Source organism: Rousettus aegyptiacus, unplaced genomic scaffold (assembly GCF_014176215.1).
Source record: "Rousettus aegyptiacus isolate mRouAeg1 unplaced genomic scaffold, mRouAeg1.p scaffold_m13_p_8, whole genome shotgun sequence".
NCBI classification, from domain to species: Eukaryota; Metazoa; Chordata; class Mammalia; order Chiroptera; family Pteropodidae; genus Rousettus; species Rousettus aegyptiacus.
This window is the reverse complement of record NW_023416311.1, coordinates 17,389,971-17,407,282: the sequence shown is the minus strand read 5'-3', so window position 1 is coordinate 17,407,282 and position 17,312 is coordinate 17,389,971. Positions and strand designations below refer to the sequence as shown.

Genomic DNA, 17,312 nt, shown 5'->3' with positions numbered 1-17,312 from the left:
GTCCATTTTAGGGCCCAGCAGGTTGCCAGATCCACTGGGAGACCCGGGTCCTCGGTCCTCAGTCCTCGGTTGGGCTGCTGCCGGCAGTACCTGCGCAGTCGGCCGCCCCTCCCCTGCGGAGCTCGGCCGGGCTTCCAGGCCCTGCTGCTCCTGGTTTTCCTCCCGCCTCAGTGGCCCCTGTACTGGCTCCTCTGCTGTCCCTCCCCTCAGCTGCGCCCCCAGGTTCCCTGCACTCCCTCACTAGGGGCCTCACCTGGGCCCAAGGCCCTAAATACCATCTTCGTGGGGATGGCTCCTGATTATTTTAATAGCCAATGTTGACCTCTCCACTAAGCCCCTAGTGGCCAGGTGACCTATCTTCTTGGATATCTAACAGGTGTCTCAACCTTAAAAATCTGCCCAAACAGAATTTTTCACTCACTTTCCCCAAAACGAGTCTTTTCTCATCTTAAAAACGGTCACACCGCTCAATCAGTTGCCAGACGCCCAGGAGTCCTCCCTGCCTCCTGCTTTCTCGCAAACCCCTCCCAAAGCTGACCTCGTCTCCCTGAGTGAGCGCTGCCTCTTCGCCCAGCCGCCGCTGCTTCTCCCCGAGACTCTCCCATAACCTCTGAATCCGTCTCTCTGCTTCCACTCTGCCCTGTCACTGCACCCCCCACCCCAGACATAACCCACTTCATTTTGCACATAGTAGCCAGTCTTTTTTTTTTAAAACAATGTATCAGATCATGGCAGCTCCGTGTTTAAAACCAGCCGGTGATTTTATACTACACTGAGCCTACATGACCCCATCCCTGCTGATGTCCCTGGCCTGGCCCCTCCCACACTCTCCCTGCCCCATCCACTCCCAACGCGCTGGTCTGATGCCGTCCGTTCCCACCTGGGAGTGCTGGGCGGGGATGCTCGGCCCCAGCTGCCCTCAAGCCTGGCTCCTGCTTGTCCTCACAGGTCTCCCTGAGCCTCTCCCCACAGCAGCCCCTGCCCCATCCAGTCCCCTCTCTATCCCATGGCCCTGTTTTGTGCTCTTCTCATCTCTGAAATGGTCTTCGCAGCTTTTTAACTTATTTATTATCTCCCCCACACAAAGTTAAGCTCTGAGGGAGCAGAGGCCCTTGTCCAATCCCGTCCAGGGTCTAGCACGGACCTGGCACCTGGCAGGCGCTCACCAATCACTTGGGAGCTATCAGTGAATAAACACGGGCATTTTTCTCTCAGGGCAGCGCTGCTCTCTAACAACGTTCTGAGCGAACCTGGTCAGAAAAACGGCAGCCTGCTGGAGTCATGTAGGCTCAGTTCTCCATCTTGCTCTTGGGAAATGGGATCGGGGACCCAAGAGGTGTCCATCTATACTTACGGCCCCCCTTAGCCCTCCTGAAAGCTAGGTGAGTGAGCTCTAACTATATTTCTAGTTCACAAAGTTATCGCTACGGAGGTTTCTGTGGCAATTTAGAACGAGACCCCTCAAGCCTGTGTTACACCACAGGAACTCGGCTTCAATCATCCAATTGGAGGATGGCAGGCTACTATTTGCCGACTGTCAGAAAAGTCGATTCTCAAAGCACTCTTTTACATGTTTATATGGATGTGTTCTCTGTTTAGCAGAGGCACAGAGCAGGTGCGTGATGTGAATTAATCAGGAAACAGCTATTTGAGAAGGACAGCATGGGCAGCTTTCAATAACTAGTTCCGCAAAATTACTGCCATGGAAACATCTGGTGAGACAGAAACGCTCTCACTGAGAGAGGCTGTGGGGTGGTGGGGAGGCCTTCCAGCCCGGCACCGTCATGAGGTGGGCATCCCGGCTTTCATAATGGGATGTCTGGCTTCCAAAATGTGTTTGTCCACCTTTCATGAGCAGTCTGGAACACCACCTGACCTCTAGCCATCTGCTGCCCGGCTCTCTCCAGGAAGTCTGGCTGAGAAGGGACAGGCGGAAGGAAGCAGGCTAGGGAAGGGGTGCACCCTCTGCACCCAGGGGGCCAGGCCGGTAGGACGGAGGCGGGATAGGGTGGAAACTACAGGGAGTGGTAGGGGCTGTGGGGAGCTGGGAGGCTCACGATCTGCCCTTTGGTGCTCATCTCTGCAAAGTTGCCAATGCCCTCTCTGCGGGCAGACTCGGCCCGAGGATCACCGGTGGGATCCTGGGAGGGGAGCAAGTAGCAGTCACTTCTCTGGGGACACCAAGTGTGAAAAATAAAAGGCCCACACTGTCCTTGGAACGACTCTGTCCTACACATGAAGAAACCGGGACTCGGCCTTCCCTGAGGTCATGCAGCTGGTACAAGGTGAGCCACTCTGGCTGGCATGCCTGAGGTACCACTGCCGCCTCCCTTTGGGTCAAGCAGGACTAGAAGGCCTCAGTCTGGGCCAGCGCTATGCTGGCTGGCCAATGGTGGAATCACCTGCACCCAGTGGAACTCAGAGCCCCACTTTTAATAAGTCCCTGTGGACCAGCTCTCTCCTACCCCCACTCTGCCTCCCTCCTCAGCCCTCAGAGGCAATCGCTGGGGGCTCTGGGTGGGGGTGTATCTGCTGCGTCCTTCCGGATTTTTTCCTGCAGATACATGGGCATGTTGACGTGACTGCCACCACAGCTCAAGGGTGCAGTCAGAAGCCCTGTGAGATGCACACTGCGCCCTGTGGGAAAAACAGAGTGGAGGTCTTTGCAGGTCCATACCCCTCGGCGTCCCCACAGCAAAGATCTGCATGAGGGACGTCTTTGAGAAGAGAGCCAGGGGGAAAGTTCTCTCGCTCCTGAAGAACCAGCCTGCTTCCTGCTTTGCAATGACTAGGACTTTAGTCCTGTTTCCTGCTTTGCTGGCTTCTGCGAAGTCTGGGGTGAGTGAAACTGTCCTTCTGATTTTCTTCACCTTTAGAAGTGCGTGTGCGTGTGTGTGTGTCCTTGTTTCCTTGATGCTAATATTTTCTCCTTTGTTTTACAAGAGGTATTCTTACGCCTTGTTGACACTGCTGCAAAGTCCTCTTGTACTGAATTTTCAAAAGGGCACTTCAAAACTCTCACTGGCAGGTGGCTAACGGGAACATCTTTCCTAGCCCACATCCCGACTGTGTCTTCCTTACAGTTGATGAGGACCAAGCATATTGAGACTGCAAGGCAATTTTAATACAACAATATTAAAATTATTTTGATTTAAGTTAATTGACTTGGCAGGGCCACTTTCTGCCCTGGCCCCGACATCAAACGACATGCCACTTCCAGCAAGCACAGGAATTGTTCCACGAAGACTGGTGGCAGCCCAGTTCCTTTATGACAACGACCCAAACAGAGGTGTAGGCTTCTGCACTCACACGGCATCTTCCCCAGAGACAAACACCTGCCTTAAGTGCAGCGGACAAACCCTGAAGAAAAACGTTTGAAGCAAAGCACTGGCTCGGCCTAAACGCTAAGTGCCAGGGAACGTCCGTTAGAGCAAACCCTTGGTGTGCGCGGGCTCGACCTCAGCCACGCAAGCTGGCGGGGGCCACGCTGCAGGCGCCCCACACTCCAGTGGCTCTGTCATTGACTGGGAGCACCCACTGGCCCCACTACACAGGGAGAACGCGAGCTGCTGTCCTGGACTGCTCTCTTCACCCGGAAGCGCTGGCTGCAGGACAGGAGGGACCTGGGCGCGGTGGCTGACTGGGGGTGCTTATTCTGAGGACTTTGGGGAGTGAGCGGCTGCTGATCAGAAAGCCACTACACAGGCTTTGGTACCTGGCTCAGGGCCACCTCCTCTAGGAAGCCTGCCTGGTCTCCCTCGCCTTGCTCCTCAGGCGGAGTCAGGGGTCTTCCTCCGGGCCCTCAGAGCTGGGCTTCCAACCTCCATCTATGCGCCTACCGCCTGCCGAGTGTCCACACGTGCACGCCCATCCTCGCCTAGGGAGATCTTCAAGGATGAGGAATGGGCCTATTCTTGTCTATGTTGAGACCCAGCTCTGGGAACTAAACTTGTTCCTTGTGGAACAGTCTCTCTCTACGGAAATGCAGGATAGTGTTGTGGGCACCAGACTGCCTGGTAGTGATGTGAACACCAGCAAATTGCTCTGCCTCAGTTTCCCCATCCATAGAAAGGAGCTGATCATCAAAGTACCCATCTCATAGTAGTGCTGCACGGAATAAAAGAGCTGATATACGTAAAGACCTTTCGAGCACTGTCTCGCACATGATATGTGCTCAAGAAATGTGAGCTACCATCATTATTTTGTATCCAGTCCACTGCCTGCCAACCCCAGCTGCTTAGGGCTAGTGTGGCCCAGAGACCCCCAGCTCCCCTGAGGCCTAGTGTGGCAATTCTCCCGTTCCTGGCAGAGCCTGGCAGCAGGCATAGGGAGAACCCCACCGGCTCTGGGGTGGGGCCTGGAATTACTCTCGCTGCCTTAGGTCAAGACTCCACTTGGTCTGGGCTGAGGCCCCAGAGTGCAATTCTTACAATTCTATTCAACCCAACAAATAGCACATGGACCCTTTCGGAGTCCTGGCCTGTGTGAGATGCAGAAGAAGAAAGCCCGGCTCCTCTCCTTAAGGAGTTCCCAACAGTCTGTATAATAAGGGGTCACAAACTCAAATGCTTGCAGCACCATAGCCATGGGAGGCATGGGGACTGTGGTAAGCTAGAGAACGTATGCCTGCAAGGCCAGAGGAGGCAGGGGCCACCCAGCTCCGGCCCGTGAATGCCACGTAGGGGGTGTTGCCAGCCCAACAAAAGTCGATTTTCCAATGATGTCAAATGTTTCACCAGCTATGCAACGTGAGTAAGGGCCAAATGGAGCACGTGTGCAGGATGGATTTGGCCAGGGGGCACCAGCTTGGGACATGGGAAGCTCAGGAAACCGAGAAACACCCTGGGAAGCACGTGACTCTGTGCCTGGAAGGGTGTGGCTGGAGACTACCAGAGGGAGCCTGGGGCAGGGCAGGGCAGTAGCTGGTGGGCGAAGAGACCAGCAGGATCTTGATGTTTCCAAAGGCAGGTGGGTCATAAGAGGAGCTGGGTGCTCCCGGCGCTGGGAATGGCAGGAGCAAAGGCGCAGAAGACAGACGAGTTTTATGAGGACCAGGGAGAGGTAAAAGTTACACAACTCCACAAGGCTGGAAGAGCCAGAGAGCTAGTCTTGAGGTCAGAGCGTGGAGGAGGGTCTATTTAACAGGCAGAAACCATGCATGGGGGTCCAGGTGAGCATCACAAATGGGAGAGGTGACGTGGTACAAGGACATCTGTGTCCTTGTATTGGGGAGACAAGCGGAAGTGGCAGAACTGTGGTATGTGCCTCAGCTACACCGAAGCTTCCAGGTGTGGATGTGGCCTAATGTGGCCTGATCTTCCAGTTTCTTAATAAAAGTCAAAAATTCACATAAATAAATAAAGCCTCTTAATATTTAAATGTTGGCAATTGATTCAAAAAATGTTCAAAGCACCGAGTGAGCCCGCTGAAATCTGTCTGAGCTGCTGCTGGTGGGCTGGGACACAGTCCCTGTGTCACGGTCTTCTTCCCAGGATGTCCCGGGAAGCACGTGTTGGCAGTGGACCGTGGCCACTCCCGTGAGGCACTCGGCAGCTTCGAGGCCCTTGGTTCATCCACCCTCATCACCACACAGGCCCCGCTGAACTGTGATTTGCTGTCGTCCCCCTGGTCCCTCCTGCTTGAGAGTGAGCTCTGGGGAGAAGCCGGCATGTCTGATTCCTGGCCCCGGCACAATGCCTGAGCGTGAGGTGATTGATAAGCCTCTGCTGATGAGGTGGAGGGACTGAGCAGATGAGCCCGTGGAACCAGGAGATGGATGAGGACGCTGCTCGCAGTGATGAGTCCTGCACTGAGGCAGCAGACAGAAAGGAGGAAAGACGAGCTGGGTTCGGAAGGAGACTGGTTTTGATAGTGGAAATGGTAGGACTTAGAACGGGGTGTCTAACCCCCTGTCTGTGGACCAGTGAAGGTCTGTGGCCTGTTAGGAACCAGGCTGCACAGCAGGAGGTGAGTGGTGGGAGAGCAGGCGAAGCTCCATCTGTGTTGGCGGCCGCTCCCCAGCGCTAGCATCACCGCCTCAGCTCTGCCTCAGATCATCGGGCATTAGATTCTCTCATAGGAGCACCGGTCCCTGGTGCCAAAAAGGTTGGGGACCACTGACTTAGAGAGAACTGGCAGTGAGAGGTAAAGGGAGGAGAGGAGGATTCAAGGTGAGAGTCAGGCGCTGCTGTAGACAGCAGGAGGAAGTGGAGGCCAGGAGTGGCGGGGCAATTCCACTTCTGGGCAGTTATCTGTATGAAGTGAAATCACTATCTTGAAAAGATATCAGCACCCTTTTGTTCACTGCAGCATTAGTTACCCCAGGCAAGACACGGAAACAACCTAAGTGACGGATGAATGGATAACGAAGATGTGATACGTCATATATATGTCTCTCTCTCTCTCTCTCTCTCTCATTCTCTCTCTCTCTCTCTCTCTCTCTCTCTCTCTCTCTCTATATATATATATATATATATATATATATATATATATATATATATACACACATACATACATACATACATACACTATGGAATATTATTCAGCCATGAAAAGAAGGAAATCTTACCATTTGCAACAACATGAATGGACCCTGAGGGCATCATGATTAAATGAAATAAGTCAGACAGATACTGTATGATTTCACTTACATGTGGAATCTAGAAAACCTGAACTCAGAGATACAGAGAACAGACAGGTGGTTGCTAGGGACGGAGGCTGGGGGGTAGGGCTGGGGCTAAATGAGTGAAGGTGGTGACGAGGTACAAACTTTTAGTTATAAGACGTGAAAGTCCTGGGGATGTCATGATCAGCACGGTAACTATAGTTAATAACACTGTGCTGTATATTTGAAAGTTGTTAAGAGAGTAGATCTTAAGAGTTCTCTTCACAAGAAAAAAAATTTGTACCTCTATGGTGATGGATATTAACTAAACTTTTTGTGGTAATCATTTCAATATATATATATATATATATCAAATTGTTACATTGTATATACATAAAACTAACACAATGTTATATGTTAATTATACAATTAAAAATGAAGTAATAAAATAAAATGCAGTTTCTCAGTTGAACTAGCCACATTTCAAGTTCTCGATAACCACCCTGGCTATGGCTACTGCACTGAACAAGGCAGATACAGCACTGTCATGAATATCATTGCAGAGAGTTCTATTGGGCAGCACTGGTCTAGACTACCATGACATGCCAGCAAAATATGCCACCAGGAAAACCGAACATCCATTCATCCACCTATTCATTCATTCATTCAGTCATTCATAACCTGCTTAAAGAGCGCCATTTCCGTGTATAAAACATACGCCTGGGTGTCTGTCCTGCCGTACTCGCTGTCGTGGCTCGGCTGGGGGTGGCATCTGGACAGCGACGTGAGTAAAGATGGTGACGGCGTGCCTGTTTTACTGAAGGGCGGTACCACGTAGCAGGTAACTAACATGTTGTTATAAAGGAAAACAGTGGGGAGACACTGGAAGCCCACTTTTTGGGTGGGTTATTACGCACGTTAGAAGGGAGACTATTGTTTCCTTCCTCCCAAGAGATGTTTCTCTGCAGGGGAAGTAGCACTGAGAAAACCAGAGAAAAACCAACAGACCTCAGTTTCCTTCCCAGCTCTGTCCCTTACAACTCACCAGCTGGGCAGGTCATTTAACTGGAGAATATCAAAAACTCTGACAGACTTATTATCACGTCCTCTTTCTGAGCCCAAGGCAGACGTTGCAAATCAATCATGTACCCTTTCCTTGATGAACCATAAGAAAAGTTCCAGATCTTTCTTAAGACAGCAGTTCCAGGTAACCATTTCCAAACACAGTGGGCAGAAGAGACACAATCTATACGCCCCATGGCATCTCCCTATTCAAGCCCCAGCTTCTTCATCTACATGGCAGGGACTTACGACACCCACCGAGCAGGACTGCTGGGCGGTTAACTGAGATGGTTCATGTGTTTGGTTATTTGTTCACGCGTCACACATTCACTGAGTGCATGCTGGATGCCTCATGCCTGCCCCATACACACGGCGCTGTCTAACGGGCAGCTGCAATAAGTACAGGCATCTGTGTGCCGGTGTAGACGGATTCTAAACTTCGCGCCCTTACTTTCCCCTGAAGTCTCTCTCTCCTCTGGGCCAGCTCACACTCACTGCATCACCTAATGAAGGGGAAAGGAGCCCATAAACTTAGCCTGAGAATCTAATAGGAGCATGTTTTCTAGCACCTTCCTTCCTATGTTCTAAAGAAGCTGTGGCTGGATTAGCCCCCACATCTGACTTTTCTTCCTTGGATTCCTACACACAAAACACTGTATTAACAAGTCATGTCTACCGGGGTGAGCTATATTTCCTATAAACTCTCGTTTTATCTCCTCTAAAACACACAGTAATAGAATCCTCTGGAGAATATTAAATCAAACCAACCTGCAGCTGCATTCGTTGGCGCTTTCTGCCCCCAGTAAATTCTGGCAACAGATGGGTGTGTGTTACATAAGCAGTGCCCCCGGGGGGGACCGCAGCCCACACCCCGCTCTGTGTGTAGAAACGCCTCGCATCTCCAGTCCCCGCAGCTCCTCAAAGTGCCCACAATGACCCTCTGATGCCCTACGCCTCCTTTTTATTCTCGGCACACAAGGAAGGCTGAGTGCAGGTTAAAGAAGAGGCAGGCCATGGCCAAAAGGAATGAAGCTTATCTCCTTTGTAATCCAGCACAGAAAATCCGCTTTTCTTAGCCTGAGACATACATTCAGTGACAGGGCCGAGCTACAGGGCACGGGCTTGGGCAGCCAACACTGTTCCGTTAGCCATTCCTGAAGATGCTGGTGACCGCCTGTCAGGAAGTGCCCAGAGGACACAGGCATGAGAGGACATGACCCTAGATGCTGGGTGTGCACTGCAGGGCCTGGGGACAGCCCTTAAGAACACGGGAGGCAAGGGCAGGCCCGCGGAGAAGGGGAGGCCGACACTCTCACAGGAACTTCCTTGCTTGTTCCAGTGGTTTGGATTTGTTTTTAAATTTTAACTTTAGGTATTTGTTTTTAGAAATAGAAATCAGAGAAAGCTCTCTGTCTCTTCTCCGAGGCAGCGCTGTGCATGAAGGGAGCCCGCTGGGACAGTGTCTGCTGCATTAGCCCCAGGTCCCTAGAGCCTGGTAGCTGGCTGGCTGGCTGGGAGAATCAGCGGGAAGTAGTACAGAAGGAAGGATAGCAAGGAGGGAGGAGCATGGACTCTCCTGATGGATCCCCAGCCTGCCTCTAACCTGCACACGACCTTGAGCGAGCACCCCGGCATTCTTCTTCTCAGTCTCATCCGCAGATCCAAAAGGGTAAGACAACTGCTTATGGGTTCCTGGGGAATGAACTCATTCATTCATTCATTCATTCATTCATTCAATGACCATGTATTTCCACTTTGAACACAGCAGCAGTGGACACGACGGAGGACCTGCTCCCCGGACGCCTACAGTGCTGCGGGGGAGCGGGCGTCGATCCCAGTGCAGGGCGACGAAACACGTTCATGAAGTCCTGAGGTCAGGCTGGCCTCCTGGAGAAAGTGCTCATCGGGGTTTTTCAAGACTATGAGGCATACGCAGGCATTTTGAGTTGAACCAGATGGGAAAGGCCAAGGACTAACAGTGTAACTACCAGGGAGAGGCGTGGGGAGCCGAGCGGCCGCACTCTGGAGGGTGACATGAGTCAGGGGCAGGTGCTCACAGATAGAGGCAGGGCCTGGCACACAGCAATGAGGGGGCCCCAATGCCATGCTCGGGGGTTTGACCTAGAGTCTCTGGATCAACGGGGGCATCTGAGGGTCTGAAGCAGCGAGGAACCATGATGAGACCCCCTGCAGCTGCTGGAGACAGACTGGAGGCCTGGCCTGGAGTCAGGAAGGGTGAGTAAGGGGATGCACTCTTCCACACCTCTCTGCCTTTGCAGAGAACACACAGTTCCCTCCATCTGGGACACGCTTCCTCCTTTTCTGCCTCGCTCAGTGCTACTCTTTCCAATATAGCTCAGGTATAGCTCAGTCTCTCATTTGAAGATCCAAAAGGGTAAGACCACTGCTTAAGGGGTCCTGGGGAATGAACTCATTCATTTGAGTACCTCCCTGAACCGCTCCCAGACTGAGGCAGGTCCCCTCCAACATGCCCCAGGGGTTATGGTCTAGAGCACACCAGCTCCCACCCAAAGATGAGTTCAGTTTGAACTGCACGGTAGTTTCAAAAGAACTTACGTTAGCTGTTGACATTCACGAACCAGAAAGGCTCATAGCACAATCTGGATTTCCAGCTCCCTGGGGATGCTCAGGAGACCCGGCAGCGCCGGCTGGCCTTCCCACACGGCTACCATCAGCTGCGGCTGCAAGGTGGCCTTCCCTTTACCCGGGGCGTGTGCCTGCCAGCCTGCCCCGCTCCTGACCATGCCCTCATGCCTGCCTAACAATGCCGAGGCCGAGTTCGGAGGGGGGTCCCATTTGCCAACTCTCTCGTCCTATCACTTCCCTTAGAGCAGGTTGGAAAGGAAAGTAGAACAACTCCCTTCCTTTTTTCTATCACAAGAGGACAAAGAAATCAGGCCGAGGGGTCCCATCCTTCCTTGCCCACTGCATCCTCTGCTGAGTCCCTTGGAAATCCTTGGCACTCGGGTTGACCTCGTCACAGTGCATTGAACTTCTACATGCCCTTGTCTGCCAGCTTTCAGACAAGGAGTACCTCCAGGGCGCGAACTGTGTCTTCTAACAGTGTCCTCGGGATTGATCGTGAAGCTTGATGGCACCTACTATGTGCCCAGTAATCAATGTCAAACGAAGGAATAAATAAAAATGAATGTATGAGACACGGTCCAGCGGAGAAAGGATCAGGGCAGCAGTGATGGGAGGGCAGGAAGGGGGGGCAGATCTGAAACCAGAGGGGCAGCGGCGCACAGAGGGCGACAGCCTGGCTGCTCAGAGCAGGGGCCACGTGCCAGGAGCCCCGGCACACGCGGGAGCTGGTCGGACGCACAGAATCTTGGGCCCTGCCCTAGATCTACTGAATTAGAACTTGCATTTTAGCAAGACCCCAGGTGAGTTGTTACAGCTTGAAAAGCCCTGGCTAAGCACGTGGGCCTGGAGGCCAACTGGAGGGGTTCTGACTCTCACTCTGACGCTTACTAGCTGTGTGACTTGGGGGGACATTACATAACCTCTCTGGGTGGCTATTTCCTTTTCTGTTAAAACTGAGCCTCAGTTCATATTTTTCCAGTGCCTGCAAAGGGCCGCCTGACTTCACATCCCCATCCTTCGAGTGGAGGCCCTGCTCCTGGTGGCCCTGACAAGGCAGTGTGAAACCCCTCAGCAGGCGCTTGCTACACCCAGGGCCTCCTTATACCCATTTTGCAATTTCAGGAATCAGGCTATTAGCCAGCACTAAGTATTTCCATCAAACGCCCAGCAAGGAATCAGAGCTCGTTACTTACGCCATCGGCTGTCCAGTAATTCCAAATCCTGATCTTGGCCAGACTGAAGTCACGCAGTGGTCTCGTGTCACGGATAACGAAAAAGAGCTGGAGCGGAGGGTGGAAGGGGCACGTCCACAAGGAGGGGTCTTTCTTGCTCTGAAATATCAGTGAGAGAGGAAGGTGTTCAGCACATCTCTGCCTCTCCCCAAAGGACCCCAGCAGTGACTCTCCCCAAGGAAAACCAGGAGAGGGCTGAGGGCAGGCAGCCGGCCCCTTTCTCTACATAACCCAGGGCAGAGTCTTGGATTTCACCCCGTCTGGACTGACCCTCTGGACTAACCCTTGTCCCTGGCTCAAAGCTGCCACTCAGGCCTGTCTGTTCCACCATCCATCCAGACGGAATTTAAAATGCAGCGGGCTTTATTTTAATCAAGGTAATCAGCTTTTTTTGTGGTGGGGGGGGGGGGTTCGGCTAGAGAAAAGGATGGAGAAAGAGCCACCGCTTGCCCTATCTGATAACCTCCTGGCAAACAGAGCTTTTGATTTCCTTCTGTAAAAACTTGTCGAATTAAAAAAAAAAATTAATAGAACTGAAAGAAGCTGGCTCAGGCATTTGTTGGGACGGGGCCATGGCACGAAGCCACAGGAGTTACTCTGTTCCCTTTCAGGGTTTCCCAGCCGGAGACCCCAGTGTGCAGTTTTTTCTCTCTCCCGCCCGCCAGCGAGGCTGCCAAGGCTGCTCTCAAGGCCGGAGGGGCACATTGCAGGAAAGCCTCGCTGTCATTTTCATCTGCACCAACAAAATTTTATGTCATCAGTGCCTTGGATGCAGACGGAAAAGCCAAATGGGGGGACTTTTCTCGGCTCTAGTCGCCTCCTCTCTCATCTTCCCGGATGCCTCTTCTACTCTCCGTCTGGACCAGGCTCTCAGCTGCTCCCAAACATCACTACACAGCTCGGCCGCCACGTGCAACACTCTTTCTGCCCTTCTTGCCTTAGGAAATGCGGCCCGAACGCGCTGTCACTCCACCGTCACCTCTGCCCGTGACACAGTTGCTCTCTCCTCCAGGCACTTGAGGTTCCTTGCAATGCCTGAGGTTAGCACTTCCCTCGGCATCCCACAGTTACCTGTTTTCAGGTCGGTGTCACTACTGCCCCTCCCCCTGCGGCTGCCCCACCCCCCAGCCATGTCCCTCAGTTGTGAGCTCTTTAAGACAGCAGCCATGTCAATTTAACCCAGAACCCTTAGCATTCAGCACAGTTCCTTGGCACGAGGTAAATGCCAAAAAACCTTCGTTGAACGAATAAATGAATGGATAAATGAATTTACTCCCTAATACCTGTCTTCACGTTGAAAATTTAAAGAAGAGATTGTAAACTGGATCTGGCTAACACAGTTATTTTGTTTGGCTCACGATTGTTATTTAAAAAGGGGGTGGGCAAATTCATTGAATGGGGTCCCTGACAGCCTTAGTGGGTACTCTCCAGTTCCCCAGTCCTCATCACTCCCTACTATTTACACCTGCTTCTTAGGCCTCTGCCTGGCGCCTGCAGGCATCTGAGTTTAGGGTCCCTGCTTAGGGACTGAACAAGTCCCATCTGCCCATAAGCAACCATTGCGTCTCTGACACTGGCTCAAGTTGTCCCTTTCATGGAATAAGAGCATCGCCTTGTATCTGAGAACATCTCGGCAGACACGTGTCGCCGCGATCGGGCCTGCTACTGGACAGAGCCGGGGCAGGAGACTGGCTGACGCTGGGGTTTCGCCAGCCCCCAGGAGACGGCAGCCCAGGCTCCAGCTGCAGAGGAGAACAAAGGTGGCTTGTTCCAGGGACAATGGTGCCTTTCAGGAGGGAGGAGGCTGCTTTGGTTAAGGGGGAGAGATAAGTTCAAGGGGTTCTGACTCATTCTGGCAAGTTTCTCAAGCTTTGCGAGAACTTTTAGTGCTCTGGGCAGCTGTGAGGGTCAAGAGAGCACATCTCAAAATCCAGCGGGTGAGTCTCATTCTTTCGCCAAGTTGGGGGCCTAAAATGGGTCACACTGTGGCTGCTTGACAAAGGCAGAGACTGAAGGACAACCCCTGGATGCGGGTGAGAAGGCTGAAATTGATTTCCCTTCACATTTCAGTCAGCTGGAGAAATAACAGGAGGGCTAAGTGGGAACCATGGTGTTCAAAGTCAGAGAACATGAACCTTTGGAGAACTTGGGGCCTCATTAGCAGCCAAGCTTTCTGATGTTTCCTTTGCACAGACAGAGCCTCTGAGAAGAAGGCTGATGGGAAGCCGCCAAGAACCAACCCAAGATGCACTAGGTGACCCCCCAGGCACCAGGCCAGTGGGCAGAGCATCTGCCACACCAGCCCATAGTGGGTGGTAAGAAAGACGGCAGCATGAGAGCCAGGGCACCTTCACACTACCACTGCTCCCCACGGCCCTGGGGGGCCAGTGCTGCGGTGATACCAATGTCATGGAAGGCAGACCGAAGCACAGCAAGGGGTGTGGTCTGCCAAAGTGGTGGAGCGTGGATTTGTACCCAGGTTCTTAACTCATTAATTCGTTCTGTCTTAGTCTGGATTCCCCCAGAAGCAGACCTGAGGCAAGGATTTTATTTAGACAGCACAGGAAACATGAGTTGGGAGCACGGGGAAGAGAGAAGGGGAAGGGCAGCCCATAAAGAGTGTGTTACCAAACCAGCCACACCTGTGAACATCTGGAGCTCAACCCCACCTGGGAATCTGGGAGCCAGAGAGGAAGACACCTCGGAGGGACTCCGCCCACAGGACAAGAGAGCTGGGGTGCTCCAGAGGGCTCTTTCCCACTAGTTCAGGCATGCTGCTCGGGAAGCAAAGTGGGCCGGGAAGCCAGGAAAAAATCATGCATGGGAGAAACATTGGTGGTCGGAAGAACAGACGGCGTGCACAGAAGTGGGGCGGGCAAGGGGCTGGGGGAGGCACCGACGAATCTGCTGCCTACTCGTCCAACAGGTCCCGAGTCCGTCCTGTGGGCAGGCACTGAGCTGGATGCAGGCGTGCAGGGGAGCCTGTCTCACTAGGTCCAAGCTCTGCTAGTAGGGGAGCAAGAAGTTAAAATGCCAGGAAAAAAGCAAGGAGGGATGAATCTAGTGAAGAAAATAAGAGAGAATTATTAATGGCCAATGGAAGGGCTATTTTAGAATGGATGTCAAGGAAGGTCTAAGGAGATAACTTTCTGACACCTAAACAAAGGGTTTTTCTCCTCCAGCATTAACCTAACACACATCTACCTACCCTCAGGGAGATGCTGGATGCCAAAAGTAGCCTAATTTAATAAATTATTGCAATAAAAAGGGAACAAGCTATTGATTGATACAAGCACAATTTGGATGGATGTCAAGGGCATTATGCTGAGTGAAAAAAGTCAGTCTCCAAAAGGTTACATACAGTGTGATCCCATTTATACAGCATTCTTGAAATGACAAAAAGTATATAGAACAGATCAGCAGTCACCAGTGTTAGGGACAGATCTGGGGAGGTGTGACCATAAAGGGCTGCATGGAGGAATTGCTTTATGATGACGGAACTGTTCTGTATTTTGATGTGGTGGTGGTTACACAAATCGACACGTGATAAAATTGTATAGAATTCGCACACACACAAATGAGTGTACAAAGGTCTGCACATTAAACCAATGTCAATTTCCTAGTTCATAATGTAGTACATTCAGTAATGTACTAGGACGTCACCATTGGGGAAGCTGGGCAAGGGCACATGGGACCTCTCTGTACTTTTTAAAAAATTGAGATATAATTCACATATATAAAATCGCCATTTGACAGTGTACAATTCAGTGTTTTCTTAGTATATTTACAAGGTTGCGCAACCATCCCCATAATCTTTTTCAGAATATTTTTATCACCTCCAAGAGAAACCCCGCACCCTTCAGCGGACTCCCCATTCCTGCATCCCCAGCCCTGGCAGCCACTAACCTACTGTCCGTCTCTATGGAGTGGCCTATCCTGGACATTTCCTATACATGGAATCATACAGTATGTGGCCCTCTGCGTCTTGCTTCTTTCACTCAGCATAATGTTTTCAAGGTTCATCCATATTGCAGCACGTGTCAGTACTTCATTCTTTTTCATGGCTGAGTAACATTCCACGTCATACACCATGTTTTCTTTATTCATTCATCAGTTGATGCACATTTGGGTTGTTTCCACCTTTTGGCTATTGTGAATAATGCTGCTATGAACATCTGTGGACAAGTTTTTTTGTGAACATGTATTTTTGGTTCTCTTTGGTCTCCACCTAAAAGTGGAATTGTTAGGTCATGTGGTAACTCTACATCAACTGTCTGAGGAACTGCCAAACTATTTTTCCCAGGGGCTGCACCTTACTTTTTTTTACAACCTCACCAGCAAGGTATGAGGTTTCTCTACATGTCCACTAATACTTGTTGTTTTACTTTTTCTTTCCTTCCTTCCTTCCTTCCTTCCTTCCTTCCTTCCTTCCTTCCTTCCTTCCTTCCTTCCTTTCTTTTTTAATTACAGCCATCCTAGTAGGTATAAAGTGATGTATCTTTGTGGCTTTGATTTACATTTCCCTAATGACTAATGACGTTGAGCATCTTTTCATGTTTTTGTTGGCCATCTGAACATCTTCTTTGGAAAAATGTTTATTCAAAGTACTTTGACCACATTTTTATGCATTGTCTTTTTGTTGTTGAATTTAAGAGTTCTTTTCTTTATATATTATGAATGCTAGACTCTTATCAGAGATATGATTTACAAATAATTTCTCCCATTTTGTAGTTGTCTTTTTACTTTCTCAAAAGTATCCTTTGAAGCAGAAATGTTTTTAATTTTGATGAAATCTAATTTATCTAGTTCTTCTTTTGTTGCTTGTGCTTTGTGGGTCATATCTAAGACTCCATTGACAAATCCAAGGCTATAAAGATTTATGCCTATGTTTTCTTCTAAGAGTTTTATAGTTTTAGCTCTTATATGGAAGGTCTTTGCATTCCTTTTTGTACATTATGTTAGGTAGGAGTCCAACCTCATTCTTTTGCATGTGAAAATCTAGCTGTCCCAACACAATTTGTTGAAAAAACAATTCCTGCATCATTGGATGGTCTTGGCATCCTGTTGAAAATCAAATGACTATAATAGATGTATGTGCTTATTTTGGATTATCGACTTTATTCCATTAACCTATATCCTTAGGCCAATATCACGCAGTCTTGATTATTGTAACTTGGTAGTTTTAAAATTAGAAACTGTGAGTCCTTCAACTTTGTTCTTCTTTTCCAACATTGTTTTGGCTATTCTGGGTCCCTTGAATTTCAGAATCATCTTGTCAATTTCCACAAAAAAAGGCAGTTGGAATTTTGATAGGATTGCATTGAATCTGTAGATAATTTGGGAAGCATTTTCATTTTAACACTATTAATTCTTCCAATCCATAAATATGAATGTCTTTCCATTTATTTAGGTCTTTAATTTCTATCAATAATATTTTGTACTTTTCAGTGTACACGTCTTGCACTTCTTTGATGAAATTTATTCTTGAATATTTTATGCTTTTTGATATTATTATAAATATAATTTTTTTCTTAATTTACTTTTTTGGATTGTTCATTGCTATTGTATAAAAATACAACTGATTTTTGTATATTGATCTTTTAGCCTATAAACTTGCTGAACTTGATTTTAGCTTGATTTTTGGATTCTTTAGGATTTTCTATATATAAGATTACATCACCTGCAAATATAGTTTTGCTTCTTCCTTTCCAAACTCTTATTTTCTTGCTTAACTGCCTTGGGTAGAATCTCCAGTACAATGTTGAATAGAGGTGGTGAAAAATGCATCCTTGTTTTGTTCCTGATCT

General features: G+C 49.9%; 1 protein-coding gene across 4 annotated transcripts in view; it reads right to left on the bottom strand.

Moving 5' to 3' along the window:
- The window catches only part of KATNIP (katanin interacting protein), a 172,274-nt gene that overhangs the window by 38,150 nt on the left and 116,812 nt on the right, over positions 1-17,312 (bottom strand). For all 4 annotated transcript variants that reach the window (XM_036226067.1, XM_036226065.1, XM_036226066.1 and 1 more), the window contains one exon: positions 11,467-11,604. In XM_036226067.1, the coding sequence (XP_036081960.1) occupies positions 11,467-11,604 (138 nt within the window). The remainder of the gene's footprint in view (positions 1-11,466; positions 11,605-17,312) is intronic.